Raw genomic sequence first — 21,314 nt, forward strand, 5'->3', positions numbered from 1 at the left:
CTAACAATAGTAGTTTAATTTATTTGAACTGATAAACCTCAAAACACTGCAAATGTAAGCTGCCTAGAGTCCCTTTCAGAGAAAGAAGTTGTGGAATAATGATAATAAATCACACAACAGACAAAGAAGACCTAGGACCTAAAATGTTTTTTATCCACCAACCTTGAGCTAAAAATTTGGAATAATTTTCATCAGAAACTTTCAGCAACTATTTCAGCACTTACCTCCATATAAACAAATGCACCTACAGAGAATCAATTGCTTACCACTTGAAACTCATAAATCTGGGCTCAGCAAAATATGTTATAACTTGGTAAATGATTCAGAAATGGATCCGTAATTTCATATTAAAGGTAAAGGTAAAGGTACCCCTGCCCGTACGGGCCAGTCTTGCCAGACTCTAGGGTTGTGCGCTCATCTCACTCTATAGGCCAGGAGCCAGCGCTGTCCGCAGACACTTCCGGGTAACGTGGCCAGCGTGACAAGCTGCATCTGGCGAGCCAGCGCAGCACACGGAACGCCGTTTACCTTCCCACTATAAAGCGGTCCCTATTTATCTACTTGCACCCGGGGGTGCTTTTGAACTGCTAGGTTGGCAGGCGCTGGGACTGAACGACGGGAGCGCACCCCGCCGCGGGGATTCGAACCGCCGACCATGCGATTGGCAAGTCCTAGGCGCTGAGGTTTTACCCACAGCGCCACCCGCGTCCCTAATTTCATATTAGCAGGCAGTAAAAGCATTTAGTCAAGCAAGATCTCAAATGTTCAGGTTTTTTGAACTTACACACATAGCATGTAACAACTAAACATGGACAGTTATGCCAATGTTCAGTCTTTGAAAATATTTTTCTTGGTACAAGCTCAAAAAAACTAATTAGAAAAAATTATCTATTACCCTCTGACATTGCATACAGTCAGTTACAACTTATATAAAAAAGAAGATGAGCGAAGGATCTGGCAAACTGCAACCTTACTACATCATAGGCAGAATGGTCTTGGTTGTTCAAATGTGTTCTGAGAACATTAATAAGAATGAGACTGAAAGAAAATTTATTCAAATCCATATATCAATGGTACCTCACCCCTCACAAATCAAACATGATATATTGACTGAATTAATTTTGTTGGCAGTTGAAGGAAATCAAAAGTGGACAACAGCCACATATTCTAGGTGTGATCTATGGTGTGTAAATTGTTAAAGGGTACTGCAACCATTGCTGCTCCTATGACTCAGTAGGTAGAATTTACGTTGTGTGTGTTTCAGCCCTTTACTAGTTCAGTTCTCTGTAACTTGGGCTCAGAGTTAGTCCTGTTTATAACCTGTTTAATAAAGCAACATTGTGTTGTTGCATGGTGCAGCTGTGTGAGTAGATGCACAAAGAACCACCAAAGGTTATTACTTTGGAGATGCATACAAAGTGACTTTTTGGAACAGGATCCTTGACATAAGTCAAGGCATTTTGGGATACTGCATATCAAGAAATCTCAAATCTGCATTTCTTTGTTTACTGAAAACAGAGCTAAGAGAGAAAGACTTGCATGTTGCTACTAGCCTACTAACAGGTGCTAAAATATGTAACACAACTCTGGAAAGAAAAGTGGATCCTAACATTAAAGGAGTGAATACAGAAGGTCTTGGAAATTGCTTTGATCACAAAACCTACTTACCAAAGAGGATAACCAAGAAGTAGAAAATTTTATAGAAAAACGGGCATCTTTTGTCAATTATTAGAATTTTTAAAATCTATGCTAATATAACTATTTTCCACTAATATAATCATTTTCCCTATCTACTATTATCTGTAGTACTAATCGTTGTATTTATCATTCAAGTTCTCCATATAAAAGATTAAAATAAGCACAAAAGGCTATGATTTAACTATTAACACAAACTTAAATTGCTTATGTGGAATTCAGAAGCAGTTTCTGAGCATTAAAAAAGAAAGAATAGTTCTTCATTCCCCCCTTTTTTCATTTAGTACCTTGAGTTCTGCGTTCTGCTTCTTTAGGCCTTCTACAGTGTAAGAAATCTCCTTCCACGATTCAAGCCTGGCTTTTGCACATTCCAGAACCTGCTCAGCTTCTTGCTTGGCTTCTAACCACTGTGTTGAATCTTTCAACATTTCATGTAATTGCTGTCTTCGGTTCTGAAGGTGCCCCTGGACTTCATCCCACTGGTTCTGTATCTTTTCAACTGGTGACATACAAGGGAAAACCAATGAAATAATTATTTGGGGGAAAATTATCTGACCACTCTGATCAAGTTCTCCACTAATTTGCATGACAAATACAATACAGACAGTCAGGAAAGGTTCATTAGAGAAGAGTTAAAGCAGATTTTTATATAATTCAGGCATCACTGATTTATTACAAAGTAACCCAAAAGTATCACACATAAAACATCTATTCATCACATTATTTTTACACAAAATTGATACTTCCTTTTAATATGGAAACTGAGAATAGCTTTTGAAATAGAAAAGACAATCCTTTTCAACTAAGTGTGGAAACAATATACTTAACATTAGTTAGTGCACTAGAAAATAAAGTTAATCCTTACACCTGATCAAAATTGGTTCTCTATCTATTCATCTTCCATCCTTAACTATTTTGTAAGGAAAGAAAGTGAATGCTTTGTAATGTTTCTGTGAAGTATGTATGAAGCAAGCATATTTTGGAAAAAGTTCAGAATCTGTTCCAAACATACATGTGTCAATACACATTCAGGGAATGGATGCAATTTAGGATAGCACCTGATCAACAATAGGGACATGGTAATTGCACAGGATATCATTCCCTATATTGCAGGTATTCAGGTCATTGCTTATGAAGCAAAAATGGCAGCATATGTACAGGATAAAGTCTGCAAAATCTTTTATAGCTTATTAGCAGTCATTTTAAGTGTTTCTTTGAAGATGGATGTTTAAGTATTCCTAACGCCTTATTCACAAAGCTGAGTTTTGTGTGAAGGGATTTATCAGTTTATGAAACATTTCCCTTGCTTGCCTGACCTCCACTATTAGAGGGCAAGCAGTTTATAAAAAAAGAACATTGCTTTAAAACATTTTCTATGGATGTGAGCTCAATAGCAGGAAAATGGTAGAGAAGAATTTTTGCAGCCCGACTTAGAGCCCTGGCTAGGGTTATGGCTTAGCCTCATAAAACCTCAAACATTACAATGAACATATGGTATTCAGTGGAGGGAAAAATGAGTTCTTTCCCTAGCCAGTGACCCTTATTTGAGAGCATGAAGAGCTCTTTCCTATGGACGTTATACAGAACTCTGAAAAAGTCAAGAATAAAAAGGTGCCAACTGTACAAATCCATTGCTCCAGAAAGGATTCTTTCTAGCTTTAGAAAAGGAAACAGGAAATTAATAGTGTCTTTTCCAGATAAAGCATTCCTCATGAGAACTGAAGGTAATACAGTCCAATGGGATAGATGAGACGAGTAATGATTTGAACCACTGAGTTGTGGCATTATAGCCAGTGTGGTTTACAGTTAGGGTGGTGAAGTAAGAACAGGGAGATCCATGTTGAAATCTGCATTTAGCCATGAAACTCACTGTGTTACCTTGGGCCACTTTCTCAGCCTAACTTTACAGGTTGTAAGGATAAAATGAGTCAGGGGGATGATACTTGCAGGTTTCTATGACCTCCTTGAAGGAAGGGCAGGATGAAAATATTAAACAAACAAACAAAGCAGCTGCGATCATTTTCATTTACAACCAACAATATGATCTGCTGCCTATCATTGGCAGCAACACAAAAGAGCTTGTGAGAACATCTGGGCACCCTATAATGACCCATATGTATAAATCATATGTGATGCTAAAGTCACTGGGTGTAGACTTCCATTCTAATGCAACCCGGAGGTGTTTTTCTGCTCCCCACCTCTTCCTCCCTACGTTCCTCCAAGCTGATTCCATTCTTGTTTGTATGAAAGCTAAAGAAAGTTAATAAAATAATTAAAGACATAGTGATAGGATCTGCTCAGTAATAGCATTACATCTATATACTTTTATAAAGTTGAAGATTTTAAGGCCAAATTTGCTGTAATGCCACAGGTCCAAAGACTGGAACTGCTCCAGCTACCAGCACATTCAGATTCACTTTAGTCGAGGAGGTTTGCCAATTTCAAAGTTGCTATTCAATTTATTTTGCATCCTCCTGAGGTGCCTCATCAGTTTAGTCAGGAAGTACTGACACTGGAGCAAATTACATTTAAAAGCCAAACATTGGATAACTGTGTTGCAACATGTTTACCATTGATTCTGCAGTCAGAAAAGGACAAGATCAGCAAGTAAAGGCACTAACTTGAGACCTATTTTTATCACGTTTCTGTTTTGCCATAGTTCATTTATGGATAAGCTAAATACAATTCTCTTCACAGGTAAAATGAAAAGACTGATGCCAACTATCTGCACTATTCTTTCTCGAGCAAAATGGATTTATGAACAAAATCAATAAACACATTTAATAGGTTAGATCTAAAGGGTAAATGAATATTATTTGAAAGTGGAGCTATAGCTAGTGGTGCTTGTGTCAAGGCAGATATTATTACTTAAAAATATTCTAACACCTTAATTAATACTATCAGTTATGCCACTCTGATCTAGCCACAATTTTTGGGCTAGCTTCCTTCTCCAATATTCACCTGAGTTCCACAAGGAAAGAACCTAAGCAAAATATCAAATTGTTGTGATTACTATTTTTCTTGTTAATTTATTAGCTGTGATGTGATCAATCACCTCAAGGCAATGTACAATAAAAAAGGCAAAACAAACAAACAAACAAACACAATGTCTTTGCTGTTTTCTAGAAAAAGCAGATAGTGGGTGACTGTCATATCTCAAAAGGAGCAGCCACTCTAAAAGTCTTTCTCAGAGTTACTGCAAAACAGGCTTCTGAGATCTTTGGAACTTGCAGGAGAAACTCTTTCACAGACCACAGAAATCTGCTGAACATAAAAGGTATGAGGCAGTCTTCTCAAGTAACCTGGTCCTGAGAGGGCCTTATATGTACCAACACATTGAACCCAGTAGCATATTGGCAGCCAGTGCAAATCCTGCAAGCAGGGTATTAAATGCTGGCTGTAATTTGTCCCCACAAGCTACCTAGTTTCTGCAACCTGCTTTCTGCAAACTTGAAGCTTCTGGATCAACCCCAAGGGTAGCCCCAAGGAGAGTGTATTGGTGAGGTTACCAATGAAATATTCAAACTATCCCAATCCAGGAACAACAGTGGCTGTCTGACCAATCTAAGTTGGTAATAAGCACTAACAAGTGCCAGCCTCTGTTTGAAAAACACTCCAGCCAATTGACTCTTGGAAAACTGTCAGCCCAAGCTCTTAGCATAGTTTAGGGTAAAAGATAACAAGTTATCCTTTGCACAAACCTTCTGCAAGTTTTACTAGTTTTTTGTGATGGTGGGGGGTGGTTGTTTATTTATTTATCTATCCCAGCAAGCTCTCCTTGTTACAGCCTTGTAACACTGACTTTTTTAGACACAAAGAATCAAAATGGAGGGAGGGAGAACACTACCGTATAAAATGAGCAGAAAAGGAGGTGTTTTATTCTTTTCAAGTTCCATTCTGTAATACAAAATGTAATTTATTACTTATAGTTGTAAGGATATTAAACTGTTGCTTTCCTTTCTATGTTGCTAGTTTAAAAATGGTTTAATATGGGATTTTAAATCTGGTTTTAATACCAAGCTGGAAGTGCACTATATAAATATTATTACAGTTGGCATTATTTAAATATATGCACATTTATCAAGAGCTATAACATTTCAGATTATAAAAGAAAAATGTAAAAAACAGTTTGTGGTGCATAACCTGCATATTATTCTGCCATCATTTGGGCCAGAAGCACATTAACTCTGTTTCAAATTTATCAGCATTAATCCTTTTAATGTGATTTTTGCCCTCAATATTTCTTCCATTTACCCCAACTTTTCAATTTTCAACTCCTTTGCAAGTACAGTATATGAAGTATGTTCCCCATTCTAAAGTGGAAACATTTTCTCATTCTTAGCACCCTGAAAATCTTATGGGTTTTTTTAATGCCATTCATTAAAAAGCCATTTTTTAATGTTTTGTTTTAAAGGAGACTGTAACTAGCTCTGATTTTTTTAAAAAAACAAACCATAATCAAGTAAAATATAAATCTAATAAAATAAATGAATAAATGTCATCCTTGAGCGCAGGATGCTGCATAAGGCTTAAGGCACTTGTTTCAAAAAGAAACTGTGATTTCTTTATATCCAATTAAGCTCAATTATAAGTATTGTTTAAGCACAAAATAAAGTTCAGTCCTTGTGGGTCTAAGCTGGTTTAGAATTTGTGGGATTTTTCTGCTCCAGTGAGAGCGCAGGCCCTCATTCGGTGTTAAGAAACAGTTTGTTAAGAAGAATGATGTGCCAACTATGCTTTTTAAAAACCTTTCTCAAAGCTTTTGATTTATTAAATTCTGTCACTAAATAATAATACTTTTTTTTTGCTTTTTCTCACACTGGGCCACCTGGTAAGTTTTCTCTACTCATCGGTGATGCCTTACATTTTTGCTCTTTATATAGCACAGGCACCTTGTAGTTGAAAAAATGAAATCCCCCAAGGGGTCCTTCAGAAACCCGTGAGTATTCTAAAGTAGCTGTAGGGAGTCTTACCAACATATTTAGGTTTTAGAATAATCTAGGACATCAGGTAAAGAACTGTAGCTGAATTAAATAGCAAAGATCAGCAAAGTATTGAAAGATCTAATCTCCCCCTTCTCAAAATATTTTGAAGAATGTTAAGGAAACAACTCATTAATTTTTGCCCATTCTTCATACTGCGGTTATTAACTAAAGGTGATGATGTATGTAATTATTTATTCTTAGTCCAGTGTTCCGCTCATACTTATGCTTGAACTTTGACTGAATTCTTAAACAAGCTGTCTGAGGGAACAGAGTTTCTAATTAGGAATTTAGCTGCTGTTCATGGATGAAGGAACTTTTAATAATCATTCCAACAAAACATATTTAAAGGGAATCTTTCTCCAGTAGTGCATTTAGAAATGGGACATGGAAATAATAAAATGGCGTTCCATTTTCTCTGAACATAAACAGAACATTATTAGCATTATTAAAATAAAGCAACTCTACTGAGGCACTTAAAACACTTTTGTACTTACTGATGCAAAAATATTATGGTCAGCTTTGCAGTTTAAAGCCAGAAATGTGTGAAATACATTACCTACCTAATGAAGCATAAAGCCAACAATTTTGGATTTTTCAATGCTACAACCCCCATTGCTGACTGTCACACATCCATATTTACAATGTATTTCCTGATAGTTCTAGCAGCATATCTGCTAATAAGAATGAATAATGTATTCCAGCTACTGTCTTCCTCATCTTTTTCTCTTGTTCTGGTACTTTCAGAAAAAACTTATAAAGGTTTTCCTTGTCTCTTGGATCTTACTAAGGTGAAAATCTTATGATTACTTCAAATATTGCAAAATTCCTATGCATAAAACATGAAGACTACAAAAATGGCATCCAGGTTCTGTAGACTATCATGTTTCATTGTCATCATCATTGTTTGCTTATTTGGATGCCATTTCCGCAGAAAAGTGTACACAAACTGGCTCACAACATATCAAATGAATAAAAATAAGGGCATTCTATGACATTTGAAGCAGCCCTTAAGTGTTATCTGAAAACATATAAAGGCCATACATTTCCTCTTGCTTTCCTAGATTAGTAATACAAGATTCCACAGCTAACCCTCTAACTGGGTTTTTCCACAGGTAACCGGTGAAGAGATGCACATAGAATATTTTCTGTGTATATAGTTGTTTATTAATTGCTTTCCAAGATGATGTGCAAAATATAATAAAAAATGCATAATCTTAAATATTGTTCATGTTCTTAGAATTCTGCTATGAGAGTAAGAAAGCAAGCAATGGGGTGCTATCCAGATGTTGTGGAAAAAAACTCTCATTAGCCATGGCCACTGCTGATGCTAGCAGGGACTTATGGTAGTTGTAGCCCAAAACATCTGCAAAGCAGCATGTTGGCTATTCCTTTTTAGGTAAACAATATCTGATGATGGTCTTTCAGCAGAGAGGGCAGAGAGAAACAAATGGTCATTTATGTCACTTTGGAAAGTTAGAAAAGCCTCACATACACTTCTTTTGCTAAATAAACCACACACACACACACAGAATTATAAAACTGTTTAAAACATCTCACCCCCTTCATGGATCACTGCCTTGCCGTGGCGAAGGGGCTTGAAGAACTCAGAGAAGCTATGAACGATGCCGAGCAGGGCACCCAAGATGAACAGGTCATAGTGGAGAGTTTTGACCAAACGTGATCCACCTGGAGTAGGAACCGGCAAGCCACTCCAGTATCCCTGCCAAGAAAACTCCATGGACAAAGACAACAGGCATATAAAAGTTATGACACTGGAAGATGAGCCCCTCAGGTCGGAAGGTGTCCAACATGCTACTGGGGAAGAGCGGAGGACAAGTACAAGTAGATCCAAGAAGCTACAGTTAGAACTGGATATGGAACAACTGATTGGTTCCAAATTGGGAAAGGAGTACGGCAAGGCTGTATATTGTCTCCCTGCTTATTTAACTTATATGCAGAACTCATCATGCGAAAGGCTGGGCTGGATGAATCCCAAGCCGGAATTAAGATTGCCGGAAGAAATATCAACAACCTCAGATATGCAGATGACACAACCTTGATGGCAGAAAGTGAAGAGGAATTAAAGAACCTTTTAATGAGGGTGAAAGAGGAGAGCGCAAAATATGGTCTGAAGCTCAACATCAAAAAAACGAAGATCATGGCCACTGGGCCCATCACCTCCTTGCAAATAGAAGGGGAAGAAATGGAGGCAGTGAGAGATTTTACTTTCTTGGGCTCCATGATCAGTGCAGATGGTGACAGCAGTCACGAAATTAAAAGACGCCTGCTCCTTGGGAGAAAGGCGATGGCAAACCTAGACAACATCTTAAAAAGCAGAGACATCACCTTGCCAACAAAGGTCCGTATAGTAAAAGCCATGGTTTTCCCAGTAGTGATGTATGGAAGTGAGAGCTGGACCATAAAGAAGGCTGATCGCCGAAGAATTGATGCTTTTGAATTATGGTGCTGGAGGAGACTCTTGAGAGTCCCATGGACTGCAAGAAGATCAAACCTCTCCATTCTGAAGGAAATCAGCCCTGAGCGCTCACTGGAAGGACAGATCGTGAAGCTGAGGCTCCAATACTTTGGCCACCTCATGAGAAGAGAAGACTCCCTGGAAAAGACCCTGATGTTGGGAAAGATGGAGGGCACAAGGAGAAGGGGACGACAGAGAATGAGATGGTTGGATGGTGTTCTTGAAGCTACCAGCATGAGTTTGATCAAACTGCGGGAGGCAGTGGAGGACAGAAGTGCCTGGCGTGCTCTGGTCCATGGGGTCACGAAGAGTCGGACACGACTAAACGACTAAACAACAACAACAACAAAACATCTCACATTGTGTTGGAATACTCTCTGAAAAGCCATCATTTGTATGCCACCATTTGATGGCATACAAACTTACAGAATCAGGCACTGTTAAGATGTGCCTGCCTTTTCAAAATCTGATCTTTAGGAAATTAATGGTTTTATCATTTAAGATTTAATGAGCAATTTTTTTAATGTACAGTGGTGCCCCGCAAGACGAATGCCTCGCAAGACGAAAAACTCGCTAGACGAAAGGGTTTTGTGGTTTTTGAGCTGCTTCGCAAGACGAATTTCCCTATGGGCTTGCTTCGCAAGACGAAAACGTCTTGCGTTTTTTGCAAGTTTGTTTCCTTTTTCTTAACACCGTTAATACAGTTGCGACTTGACTTCAAGCAGCAACTCATAGAACGCGGTGTGGTAGCCTTTTTTGAGTTTTTGGTGATTTTTGAAGCTTTTCCAAAACTTTTCCGACACCGTGCTTCGCAAGACGAAAAATTCGCTAGACGAAAAAACTCGCGGTACGAATTAATTTCGTCTTGCGAGGCACCACTGTACAACAAGTCACATGAAAAAACACAGTTTAGAATGCACCTATGAGAGCAAAGTGATGGAGAACATGTCAGAGATGACACCTGGTACTGTTTATCACTCACAACATGGAAATATTTACATCACAAGACAAATCTCTTTGGCAAACTAGAATAAGCTTTGCCCTTTAAAGGACTGACTGCAGAGCTGAAATATTTCCTCACTTGTCATAACATTTAGATTAGCATCTGCTAACTTTAACATGCACCTTTTATATGAAAAGTAAATGTTTTACAACAGATAAAGTGTTCAGAATGGATTAGGGGCCATCAATTCTGATTCCTGATTAGTCACTTAAATTGCTTTCAACCATCATTTTTAAATTGGGCACCACAATAATGGAAAATGAGAATGGCCCCTGGATTTGTGAATAAAAAGGTAAAATATATAACCACATATTTTGTTTTTACAGTTGTACCTTGGTTGTTGAATGGAACCTGTTCCGGAAATCCGTTCAAGTTCCGAAAACATTTGACAACCAAGGCGCAGCTTCCGATTGGCTGCAGGGAGCTTCCTGCACTCAATCGGAAGCTGCGGAAGCCACGTCGGACATTCGGGTTCCAAAGAACGTTCGCAAACCGGAACACTCACTTCTGAATTTGCGGTGTTCATGAACCAAAACGTTCGAGTCACAAGGCATTCGAGATCCAAGGTACAACCGTATTATTAAATGTTTTGACATGAAGTGGTTGTCCTAAAACAGTTTACAGAAAACTTTATTTCTTTTCATAAAGAAGTTAAAGCTCACCATTAGTTCCTTACTATTGCTGGAGTGATATTCTAAACTCTCAGCCCACCCTTCTAACCAACCTCAAAGTGAGTTGGTCCTTGTCCTGACTACATACATCCCATTCTTGACTCTTGATGTGCTTGGCTAGTCCTTATTAGATGGGCTCCAGGCTAGAATACACCAATGAACAGCAACAATCTCTTAAATAACTTGTTTTTAATAAAATAAAATAATTTTAGTTTTGGACACTAAGGTTACCCCAAAGAAGGGAAATTAATTTATTATTATCATAATGATCCTGTATTGGGTCGGGCAGGAAGAGCAGATTCAAAGGTAATGCAGTAAGTGAGAATTTTCTTAATACACCCCCAGTAACAAAGTGCAGCATAGCCTGACCCACTTCATTGATTACAACATAGCTTTCCAAACTGTGGGTCGCAACACGTTAGTGTGTCTGCTGCAGTGTGTAGGTGTGTCGCGTGAAGTCTACCCGTGCTTCTCCTGGGGCTGGAAAGGGGTTAGTTTAACCTCCGGTGTGCTAGTAAAACTTAATTACTGTGTCACAAAAAAGAGTGTGTCACCAACATGAAAAGTTTGGAAACTCTGGATTACAACATTAATATACAGTGTATATGTGTGTGTTCATATTGCTATCTTGAGAGCAATTTCATATTTACAGTTACATAATTTTTACTGCTTGATAAACTATGGCTATTATGAAGTTTAATCACATATAATTGTGATGCATTTCTTAACTCAGATCATCACTTAATGGGAAGAAGGCTGGAATGAGATAAAGAAAGCACTGTTTGAGATAACATATCTTTGACAGTGGCTACATTATCAGTAACAATGTGACAGTAGAGTTTATCATAAAGCAGTGACTTTAGAATTTATCATGCTCATTGTGCTGACAGTATTTAATTTCTCCAATAGAAAGAGATGCTAGATAACCCTCTGATTTGGAAAGCAATTTCCCCTAATCCCAGATGTAAGTGAATGTGCATATCTCAGCTGAATTTGTATATTCTCCAGCCATTATGCACAATCTCCAACAAGCCTTGGGAAATGTGCATTCAGTGGCGGGATTTTGTATAGGATCAGAGATACTTCACACACTCATTTCCCTATTGGGTAACTCTTCTTTAGCTGGATAAACTTCTATCCCCTGCTTACATACCCATGATGACGGACTCCATGGTCCAGTACCAGTGTGTGGAGAGAAAGGGTGTACATTTTTCCTCTCCCTGGAATTCCCCCCTGTACAGTGTAACAGACCTGGTAACAGCTGAGATTTGTTAAAAGGGGTCTGGACTCCCACTGCTTCTTCCTGCTGCTTGGCTGATCAGTGGTAGGTTATGTTGTTGGTCATTTCAGATCTTGCAGTAGGCCATAAGCAGCTCTGATAACCTCTAGCCTGGATTACTGTAAATTGTGGGGCTGCCTTTGAAAATGGTTCATAAGCTCCATTCAGTACAGAATGCAAGATGTGAACATACAACACCAGTTCTGGCTTGTCTGCATTGGCCTCCCATTAGTTTCCAGACTTATTTCTGGTTTTGACATTTAAAACCTTATATGGGTCAGGACCCCAATACCTAAAGGATCACCCTCTTCCCATACGAACCTACCCAGAAGTACAGAGAGTGGTGAGCAGAGAATAGTCCTTTTCCATAATACCGCAACATCTTTGGAATGTCCCAGGCCTAGCACCAACTTTACTTACATTTCAGTGCTAGTTATAAAAGCTTTTAGTCAACCGGACTTACGTGCAGCTTGAATGATACTGTTGTTACAGTTACTCAATCCAGGTTTTAGTGTGCATTTTTAATAATATTATATCCTGTTTTAATATGACTTCATTTTTAATGTTTTATTGTATTATATATATCATAAATTGCTTTGAGACTTTTTAGCATAAAGTGTTATGTAAGTAATCAATTAGAGCAATCAAATCAGAATGACAGTATTTCCTATGAAGCACAACTGAACTTGAATAATTGTAATTATTTGCAGATTATGTGTAACACATTTATTTGAAAGTCTGTATAGTTTTTCCAGTTTATACGTATATAGTCTTACACACACACACACACACACACACACACACACACACACACACTTTAAATCAAATCCAACATGAATTGGAGATTTATCAGAATTACTACATCAATAGTTTAAAGTTCTGTGAAAGCTATAAAGTCCAAGTTTCCTTTGTTTCTTTGGTTATATATGTTTGCATTTAAATATTTTCTGGAGTTCAATTGTCAAAACCTGTGAAAAAGAGATATGGATAGCACTGTGACAGTGGTGATGCTTATTTCATTAAGATACCATGATCAACAGCAATGCTGTAATTCACAGTGGTGGTTTCATATATCCTTTTGTGTAAGTGAATGATAGGTTGAAGATTTTGCTATAAAGCTGTCAGACAGCAAGTTTTTCAATAAAAGTATTTTTATTACTATATTGCTCTGGATTGAGACACAGCCTAAAATGTTTTGCAGTGTACTTGAGCCAAAGCTCTTTTTAGCTAGTAATATATTGCTAGGTCTATTTGGATGAAAACTACAGAGTTTTGTGTAAAAAGTTATTAAAGTAGGTATGGTATGGGATGTGGCCCAGCTAGCGATCACCTGCTAGTTCACATAAGCATAAACATAATTAACCAAATATACACTAACACTGGATGGTATTCAACTAAATTTTACTCACAGCAAGTCTAATGAAATTAATGGACCCAACTAAATCATGTTCATTAATTTCAATGGATCTAATCAAAGTAAACCTTTGTTGAATACCACCCAATGAACTCCATAAATATGGAGCAATAAGAGAAAAGCACAAAGATGTAAAGCAAAAGAATTTGTACATATTTAACAAGCAACAAAGATTCAGAAGAATGCAAAGACTCAAAAGGTGAGTACAGAATTGAAAAATGGAAAAATAAATTGGTGTTAGAGAATGGATATATTTAAAGCAAATACTCTAGTTTTAAAGGCACTGCAAAACCGAAAAGGTTAACAAATGCAAATAAATCAAGAGCAGAAAATCATAGTACAGGAGTCCCCCTCCCTGCCCACTTATGTGTGCCTGACTTGCCTGCAACTGTGTATGTATGTAGTGCTGGGACATAATTAAATTCAAACCCAGAAATGGTGGGAGAAAGCTGGAGAATCCTCGTGGGTCATGAGGGGACGTCAATGAGGGCGGAGGAAGCCCCAAAGAGATCAGAGGCGCAGTGTGGCTTTGTTTATGCTGCTCAGCCTCCTCAGCTAACAGCTGGTGTGTTCTGTAACACAGCAGCCAGTTTCCTGTATGTCCTCCAGCCTCCTGCTGGTCTCAGAGCTTCAATTCTAGTTGAGTATTTTTGGATACAGTATTTTTGGTATGAATTGAAGAGAGACACAGAGGGTGTTGAAGGAGTGTTTAGAGGGTGCTCCCCACTTTACACAACTTCACATATGTGCAGGGGTCTTATGGGAAACCATAACTGAAAGAAATTACACAGCTTATGCTTTTCGCAAATATGTGCAATGGTCTAGCTAAACAGACCTTATCAAAAAGAGTAGAAGATCATATCAGTTTGCTAAGATTTATTTTGTACATTAGAACTTTGTGACTGAGATCAACCACTCTCATATAGGGAATGCAGTTCTGGTGAATAATGTGTATTTATTTAATTTGTTTTCCATGTTTAATAAATAGTTCCAGTGACAACCTTTGCAACATATTAAGAAAAATAACCCACAAATCTAAATTATAGCATCATTTAGATAAATGTAGTAGCCCTTTCCTTTAAAAATGTCACACTCACATGGTTATCATATCATTTCATTATGCTTCTCAAGTAGACTGATTACTCTTGTGAGTACTGATTTGAAATCAATGCATGGCAAAGAATAATAGCTAACTCCAGAAGAACTTTCATCAGCTAAGGCCTCCAACAATCACATACTTGGAGAATATTTCATTAAATTTGAGTGACAGAAAGTTACAGCAGCATGGATTTTCAATTCTAAATAAAATGCAGCCATTAAATTCTTTTGAAAACACACCCTTTTTGATGATAGTATATTAACTACAAGAAAATCAACAAAATAGCATAACAATTTCTATTTAATATGCTCTTTTAAATAAGTTGCATAATTTTCAGTGCTGTAATAGCACCAACGCATAGAACTAAGAACTTAGTTGAGAGACTCACAGATGTGTGAGAAGTTTCCTAGTCTTAAAAAAGAAAGAAAGAAAATGCAGCGAAGGTGGAGCTGTGTATATGACTGAACAGAGGCCAATGACTTCTCCTATGTTAGTTTGTTCATCAAAATGCTCCACCCACAAACCTCCTTTCTGTCCTCTGGTAAAAAAAAATATGGGGACCTTCTTACTTCACAAACAGTAAAGCTGTTGGGAGTGATTTTGGTCAGAAAAGCAGCCCAAGGGAAAAGGAATCAAAGCAGCTTCCAGAACTATTGAATGACAAGAAGTGAATCTTATGAATCTCTCAGCAGCTGGCAGCTGTAGTCTGGAATCAAGCTGTGTTGACTTAAAACTACAGGTGCAGCATGCTCAGCCATATTAATACAGATAGCAGAAGCCAGCACCGATTACCTATTCAGAGAGCCATATATAATTGTAGATTTGGAAGGGACCCCAAGTGTCATTTAGTCAAACCCCCTGCAATGTAGAATCCTGCCCACAGCCATCCCTGGGTGGGCTTAAACCACCAACCTTCTTTAAGGTTAACAACTTGATGTAGTTATGGCAAGGATGAGTAAGGTTTGGCATGTGGAAGAGTAATCAGTAATACTAGAATGCATAATTGCAATATATTTTATTAAACATGGGTATAGAGAGTCACAGACACATATGATATATAAACATCCAGAGTTAGGCAGATTTTGCCCCCAAAATCCTTTCCTGGGGTAAGAGGACTTTCAGGAGATACCTGGACTGTGATATGGGGGCCTGGCTGAAATTTAGGTAAAATGACTTGTGTGAGTGGATGTCTGCTTGCACAAGCTGCCTTTGTCTGATTTTCTCCTCTCACTGTAAAGGTAAAGGTAAAGGTAAAGGTAAAGGTAAAGGGACCCCTGACCGTTAAGTCCAGTCATGAACGACTCTGGGGTTGCGATGCTCATCTTGGTTTACTGGCCGAGGGAGCCAGCATTTGTCCGCAGACAGCTTCTGGGTCATGTGGCCAGCATGTCTAAGCTGCTTCTGGCGAACCAGAGCAGCACACGGAAACACCGTTTGCCTTCCTATTGGAGTGGTACCTATTTATCTACTTGCACTTTGATGTGCTTTCGAACAGCTAGGTTGGCAGGAGCAGGGACCGAACAACAGGAGCTCACCCCATCGCGGGGATTCGAACCACCAACCTTCTGATCAGCAAGCCTAGGTCTTTTCTGAGGATCCACTAATTCCCAGAAGAGGGTTTTCAGGGGTAATGAGTACTGCAGTACAGAAGAGAGGTCAGGAAAGCCCTGTTGTGTGAATGGCCTTAAGCTCACTTTAATTTTTTGGATACAGCCTAGTATTCTTACAGATGTAAAATAATAGGCATAGAAAATCCACTACTTACTTCGATCAGTAATGACTGTTCGAGCCTCTTGATTGCTAGTTTTATTTTTCAAATTCTGTGCTGCTGTTATTAACTCTTCCAGCTGAGGGCGCCTTTGTTCCAAGTCTTGTAGTGTTGCCTAAAAGCATAAATATGTATTTATATATATGCCATGTTTATATTCAAAACATATGCATAAAAGCACAAATAAATATTTATAGTTACACCATGTTTATATACATCTGCATAACCAGTTTCCTAGAACTAATGGACCACAACAGTGTCATCGACGGTAGTCACTTCTATGAGTTTTGGTGGCAAACCAATTCAACCACTAGCAAAACTCAAATCCATGTAAAAATGTGTACTGAATTCTCATTTAAACAAAAAGGCTGCATACTGTAACTCAGACAGCGGTGGTGATTGTGGCCTGGCATAGTTGCTGGGGAATGAGGTTGTAAAGGCAATGACCCCACAGTTGATGTCAGCTTTGGCATTGGCCAGCTGGGGGGGGGGGGCTGGTGGGATTGCTCACCAAAGTTTAAAATTTGATCAGGCCAATTAGGGCCTGGTGGGTGATACTCTGGTGATGGACCTGGCAGGGCCAGAATTCTGTGGGGTCTGCCAGCCAGGCATAAAAGGCAGGTGCACTTCCAGCAGACAGCACAGTCAGAAAGAAATAATCCCACATGTATGCTGTGGCAGCCTGGAGGTAAGCAGGCTCATGTATGGCCTTGCTGTGGAATTATTTGGTTGCCGTATTCGGGGCCAGGGAGAAAATTGCCTGTGGACGTATTGGACCTGTTTTGGAGTTTTGTCTTCCTCACAGCAATTGTCACAACTTTGGGCAGAAGTGGTGAGGCATAGTGGAGTTGAAGTGCATCAATCTTGCTTGAAAGAAGGTGAACAGGTCAATATTTCAGACAGTATCCTGGCTCGGTTGAATGGGTAGATTATTTGGCATCCTGCCATCACTGCTGTCAAAATGAACTTGTATTGGCCTTATGATCTACCCCTGTTGCCTGCAGGCAGTGAGGCTTGGCTGATGAACATTTACTGGGGCCTACGAGATTGCAGATGTGAATGGTTTGGCAGCAAGCCAGCTGGGAGGGGGTGGGCTCATGTAGCAGAAAAAGGCATTGGGTTGGATCCTTAGTCTAAAGCTGGGGGGCGCACCCCCCAAATCCAGGATAAAACTCAGGTACCCCAGGAAGGCCAGCATGACCCAGAAGCTGTACGCCGGCTCCCTCGGCCAATAAAGCAAGATGAGCACCGCAACCCCAGAGTCGGTCACGACTGGACCTAATGGTCAGGGGTCCCTTTATCTTTACCCCAGGAAGGAGACTAAAGTAGGCCATAGAACATCCCTGGTGTCCTGGTGGTATTTCCGCATTAGATCTGTGTCAATGTGAGGAATCCTTTCACCAGGATCAACACTAATGGAGTTATCAGGCTAGCTGATTCAGTATACATAGGCAATGCCTATGCCAAATCTAATTTATATTTGTAATCAACAGAAGTTGTGGCTATTTCAATCCCAGGCAGGGTGTCATGTCTCTCTTACAGTGTACCAACCCCCTCGCCCAGTAACCACCGGCTTGCAGTGCTGTGGCCCGGAATACCCATATATAAATACAATAGATAATTATCATTGTCACAGGACATGTCAATGTCCTGACTTATTGAGCAAAATGTTTTGGGATTAAGCCAATTCCACAGAACAAGGAAGGAGACACAACAGCCCAGTACCAAGTACGTTAGCAAAATGGCCAATCACTTGAAACCCAAACTTTGGTGAGCACTAAGCTTAGCAGCAAACCAATCAGTTCTTAAATGAGAATGTGATGAAAAACAGCTGGGCACAATGCACAATAAAAATTAGCCATGATGACGGCCAAATTCAGTCAGGTTAGAGCTGTCAAATTCTGTGTAAAGGTTTGTTCACAATGGATTCCTTCTCTATCGCTCCTAAGAATTAGAAGAGAAGGATAAGCTGATTGGTTTTATGGACTCATTACTTAAGGTATCTAACAGGAGCATTGCTTTCCCCCCTTAAAATAGATGCGATGGTGTTCCAATATTGATTTCTTTACAACTATAGAGTATACTAGAAATAGTAGAGTTATCATCATTGTCTATTCGAACACTGTTAGAGTAGAAGTTGTACCCAATCTTTAAAATTCATTTTGAAGGAATATCTTTCCTTTTCTTCCTTCTTTCTTCCGTCCTGGTCACTGTCACTTTCATAACCTTTGCATTCAAGTAAACTAGTTTTCCCAAATGCCAGGTGAAATGATATGAACCAACAGCAAACATTTTTTTTAAATGTAAAACTAATGCCACTGACTTTTAAGACATTTTCCATATTTGTGGTTAGTGACTGTTCAAGGGAAATCTAATTTTCAGGTTCCTAACTTTTATAGATTCTTTACACAAAAGTGTGGTTGAGATATGGAACAAATTGCTGAAGTCAGCAACTGAATGTGAATAATGTGAATCAGCTAAGGAAAAAGAATGTGAATAATTCCAAAAATAACTGGACTTGTAGATATGGAATACTGGACTTATCTGAATTGCCTTTAGTTATCTGTTGAAATAAAAGACTAAGTGGTTGTCGGCCAATGCAGTCTACAAAGTTGTTTGGCAAGCTGACATATAAGCAAAGGATAAACTAGAATTCTATAACGCAGCACAGTTACTTCAGTTAGTCTTCAATTTTCTGTATTCATTTATTTTTTAAAAATATATCATCTACAGAAGCCAAAGGTGAGAGGAGCAACCAACTCCTTGTTTCCCACAGGAGGATCCCTTTCTTTTCCAGTGAGATCCCATCTGATTCAGGCTCTAGGAGCTGTCAGGTCCTGACAAAATCTCATTTTACCACTGATGCCATCAGATAAAAACAACATATATCTGTTATTTCGAGAGTAAACTGATGAAGACTGTCTTCCACCCCACTTGCTACTCATCACAGCTGTCTTCAGCATATGGTGCACAAGCGGGAACTTCTTTTCCATCATCCCATACCCCACCAGACCTGTAGATCTGCATCTTTCCAAAGTTTAGTCACTTAGGCACCACCAAGAGGGAGAGGGCAGGTTCCAGCAGTTCATAAGCCTACTGACTGCCACTTCTACTGTATAAGTTATTAATAGTGGTCCATTAGTGTTATCTTACATAACAAATATCTAATTTAAAGGTGCTTGAAGAAAGTACTAAACTGCATTCCAATATAAAATAAAAACTGATTGGAATGATAACTTATTGAAAATTGTTTAAAGTTGCATCAGTGTACAGAATTTTTCAGCAAGGAAGTAGAGGTTATTAGTATGCTGATATGCTGGCTGATTATGTAAAGCTGGTACATTATATGTATGCATTTGTAAAGACTACAATTAAATCTTTAGATTACATCTAAACAATATAAGGAAATGTAGATATACCACACCTACTACATTGCACCTGCGTAACAAAAAAATGCATGGTTAAATTGTTAACTAGATTGTTTTTGTTTTCTTTGCACTGAGCAAAATGTGTTTGAGAGGAAAGAAACTTCATTTACATATGCAAATTATTTCAGAATTAAATTACAAAATACAGTATTTTACTGATTTCAAGCCATTAAGTTTCTTTTTCATAAGAAACATTTTGTTTTAGTCAGCACAAAGTTCCATTTCATTAGATACAATTCTCCCTCCAGGAAATCATTATAAATAGAAACTATATCCTTTAACAAAATTGGAAAAAATTGAGCAATTAGTTATCCAGCAGCAGTACTAAACGAATATGGCTCTGTAAAACAAAAATAGTAACAGGAAACACTTTTCCTCTCTAAGCTTCAGTTAATTCTTACAAGGGGAAAAAATACTGATTTACAGCTGTATCCACATAACAGCATCTTCAGGCCCTATAAGCTATCTATCTGAAATATCATCTTTCATATTACATAATTCCGAAGCAGCCAAGTTTACTGTCTTCCAATAAAAAGTGGGCACTTGGAAGCCATGCGAGGAAGCAGTCTTATTATTCTAATATGACAACCAGGCTGCCTGTAGGTGGTTTTGATGGGGATGTGCATCCAAAGCGTCACTTCAGAGAACAGTTCATTTTTGGAATTCAAATGGGGGTTGATGCTGTGGAACGATGAGATTCTATTAAGCAGAAAGAACCTTGTGGGTGCTTTTACAATGGTAAGTAGATCATGATATTACCTCTGTCTCAGATAGATTGAGAAAGCCCTCTGCTTCTGTGCAAATGTATGTGACAGGCTGCAGAATCAAGAGGCCACCATGTCACATGTTATCACCTCATGGACACTGGCTGGCTGCTGGACTTCTAGATGTGCTGGAGAACTCTTAACCTTATGTAACCAGAAGTTACATGCTTAGTGAAAACTAAGCAGACTGACCGTTAAATGACCTATCTTCTATGTTGATATTGATGACTGCAGAGAGAAAGAACTGTGCAGTTGCTTGATACATAGCATGGCAGCTCCCTGTGTCTTGATTCAGAGCTTTTGAACTGAAGACATGGTGACGGTAGGGCAAAGAAGGTGCCTTTTCCAGCTGCCTTACAGACTGCATGACTGCTCCCACAACATTTATTGGTTGTGGATTGTACCTTCCTAGAGGTACAGTATTATTTTTATTATTTATTAAATAATAGCTACAAAAGAGAGGGCATGTGATGGTACACCTACTGTGGAATGTGCTGACATTATAATCATATTGTGCAGCATGCTGAATTTTTTTTTATTTGCTAAGGTGTTTAAGTAGTCATGCATTATAGTTTTAAGGTTCTACTGCTGCCTCTTATTTTGCTAATTTATCATGAATGTTAATGTTTTATTGCTTTGTTTTGTTTCGTTGTATTTGGCATGACAGATTTATTCATGCCCATTTAACACTGCCTGGGATCTGTTTGAATGAATTGTGCCATACACATATTT

The 21,314-nt window shown here is 38.6% G+C and overlaps 1 protein-coding gene across 10 annotated transcripts in view; it reads right to left on the reverse strand.

Moving 5' to 3' along the window:
- DMD (dystrophin) overlaps positions 1–21,314 on the reverse strand; it is a 1,036,503-nt gene that overhangs the window by 271,843 nt on the left and 743,346 nt on the right. For all 10 annotated transcript variants that reach the window (XM_081197764.1, XM_081197771.1, XM_081197761.1 and 7 more), the window contains 2 exons: positions 16,388–16,505; positions 1,983–2,194 (listed from right to left, as the gene is read on the reverse strand). In XM_081197764.1, the coding sequence (XP_081053890.1) occupies positions 1,983–2,194; positions 16,388–16,505 (330 nt within the window). The remainder of the gene's footprint in view (positions 1–1,982; positions 2,195–16,387; positions 16,506–21,314) is intronic.

The sequence above is a fragment of the Podarcis bocagei genome (genome assembly GCF_964188305.1).
Source record: "Podarcis bocagei genome assembly, chromosome: 6".
NCBI classification, from domain to species: Eukaryota; Metazoa; Chordata; class Lepidosauria; order Squamata; family Lacertidae; genus Podarcis; species Podarcis bocagei.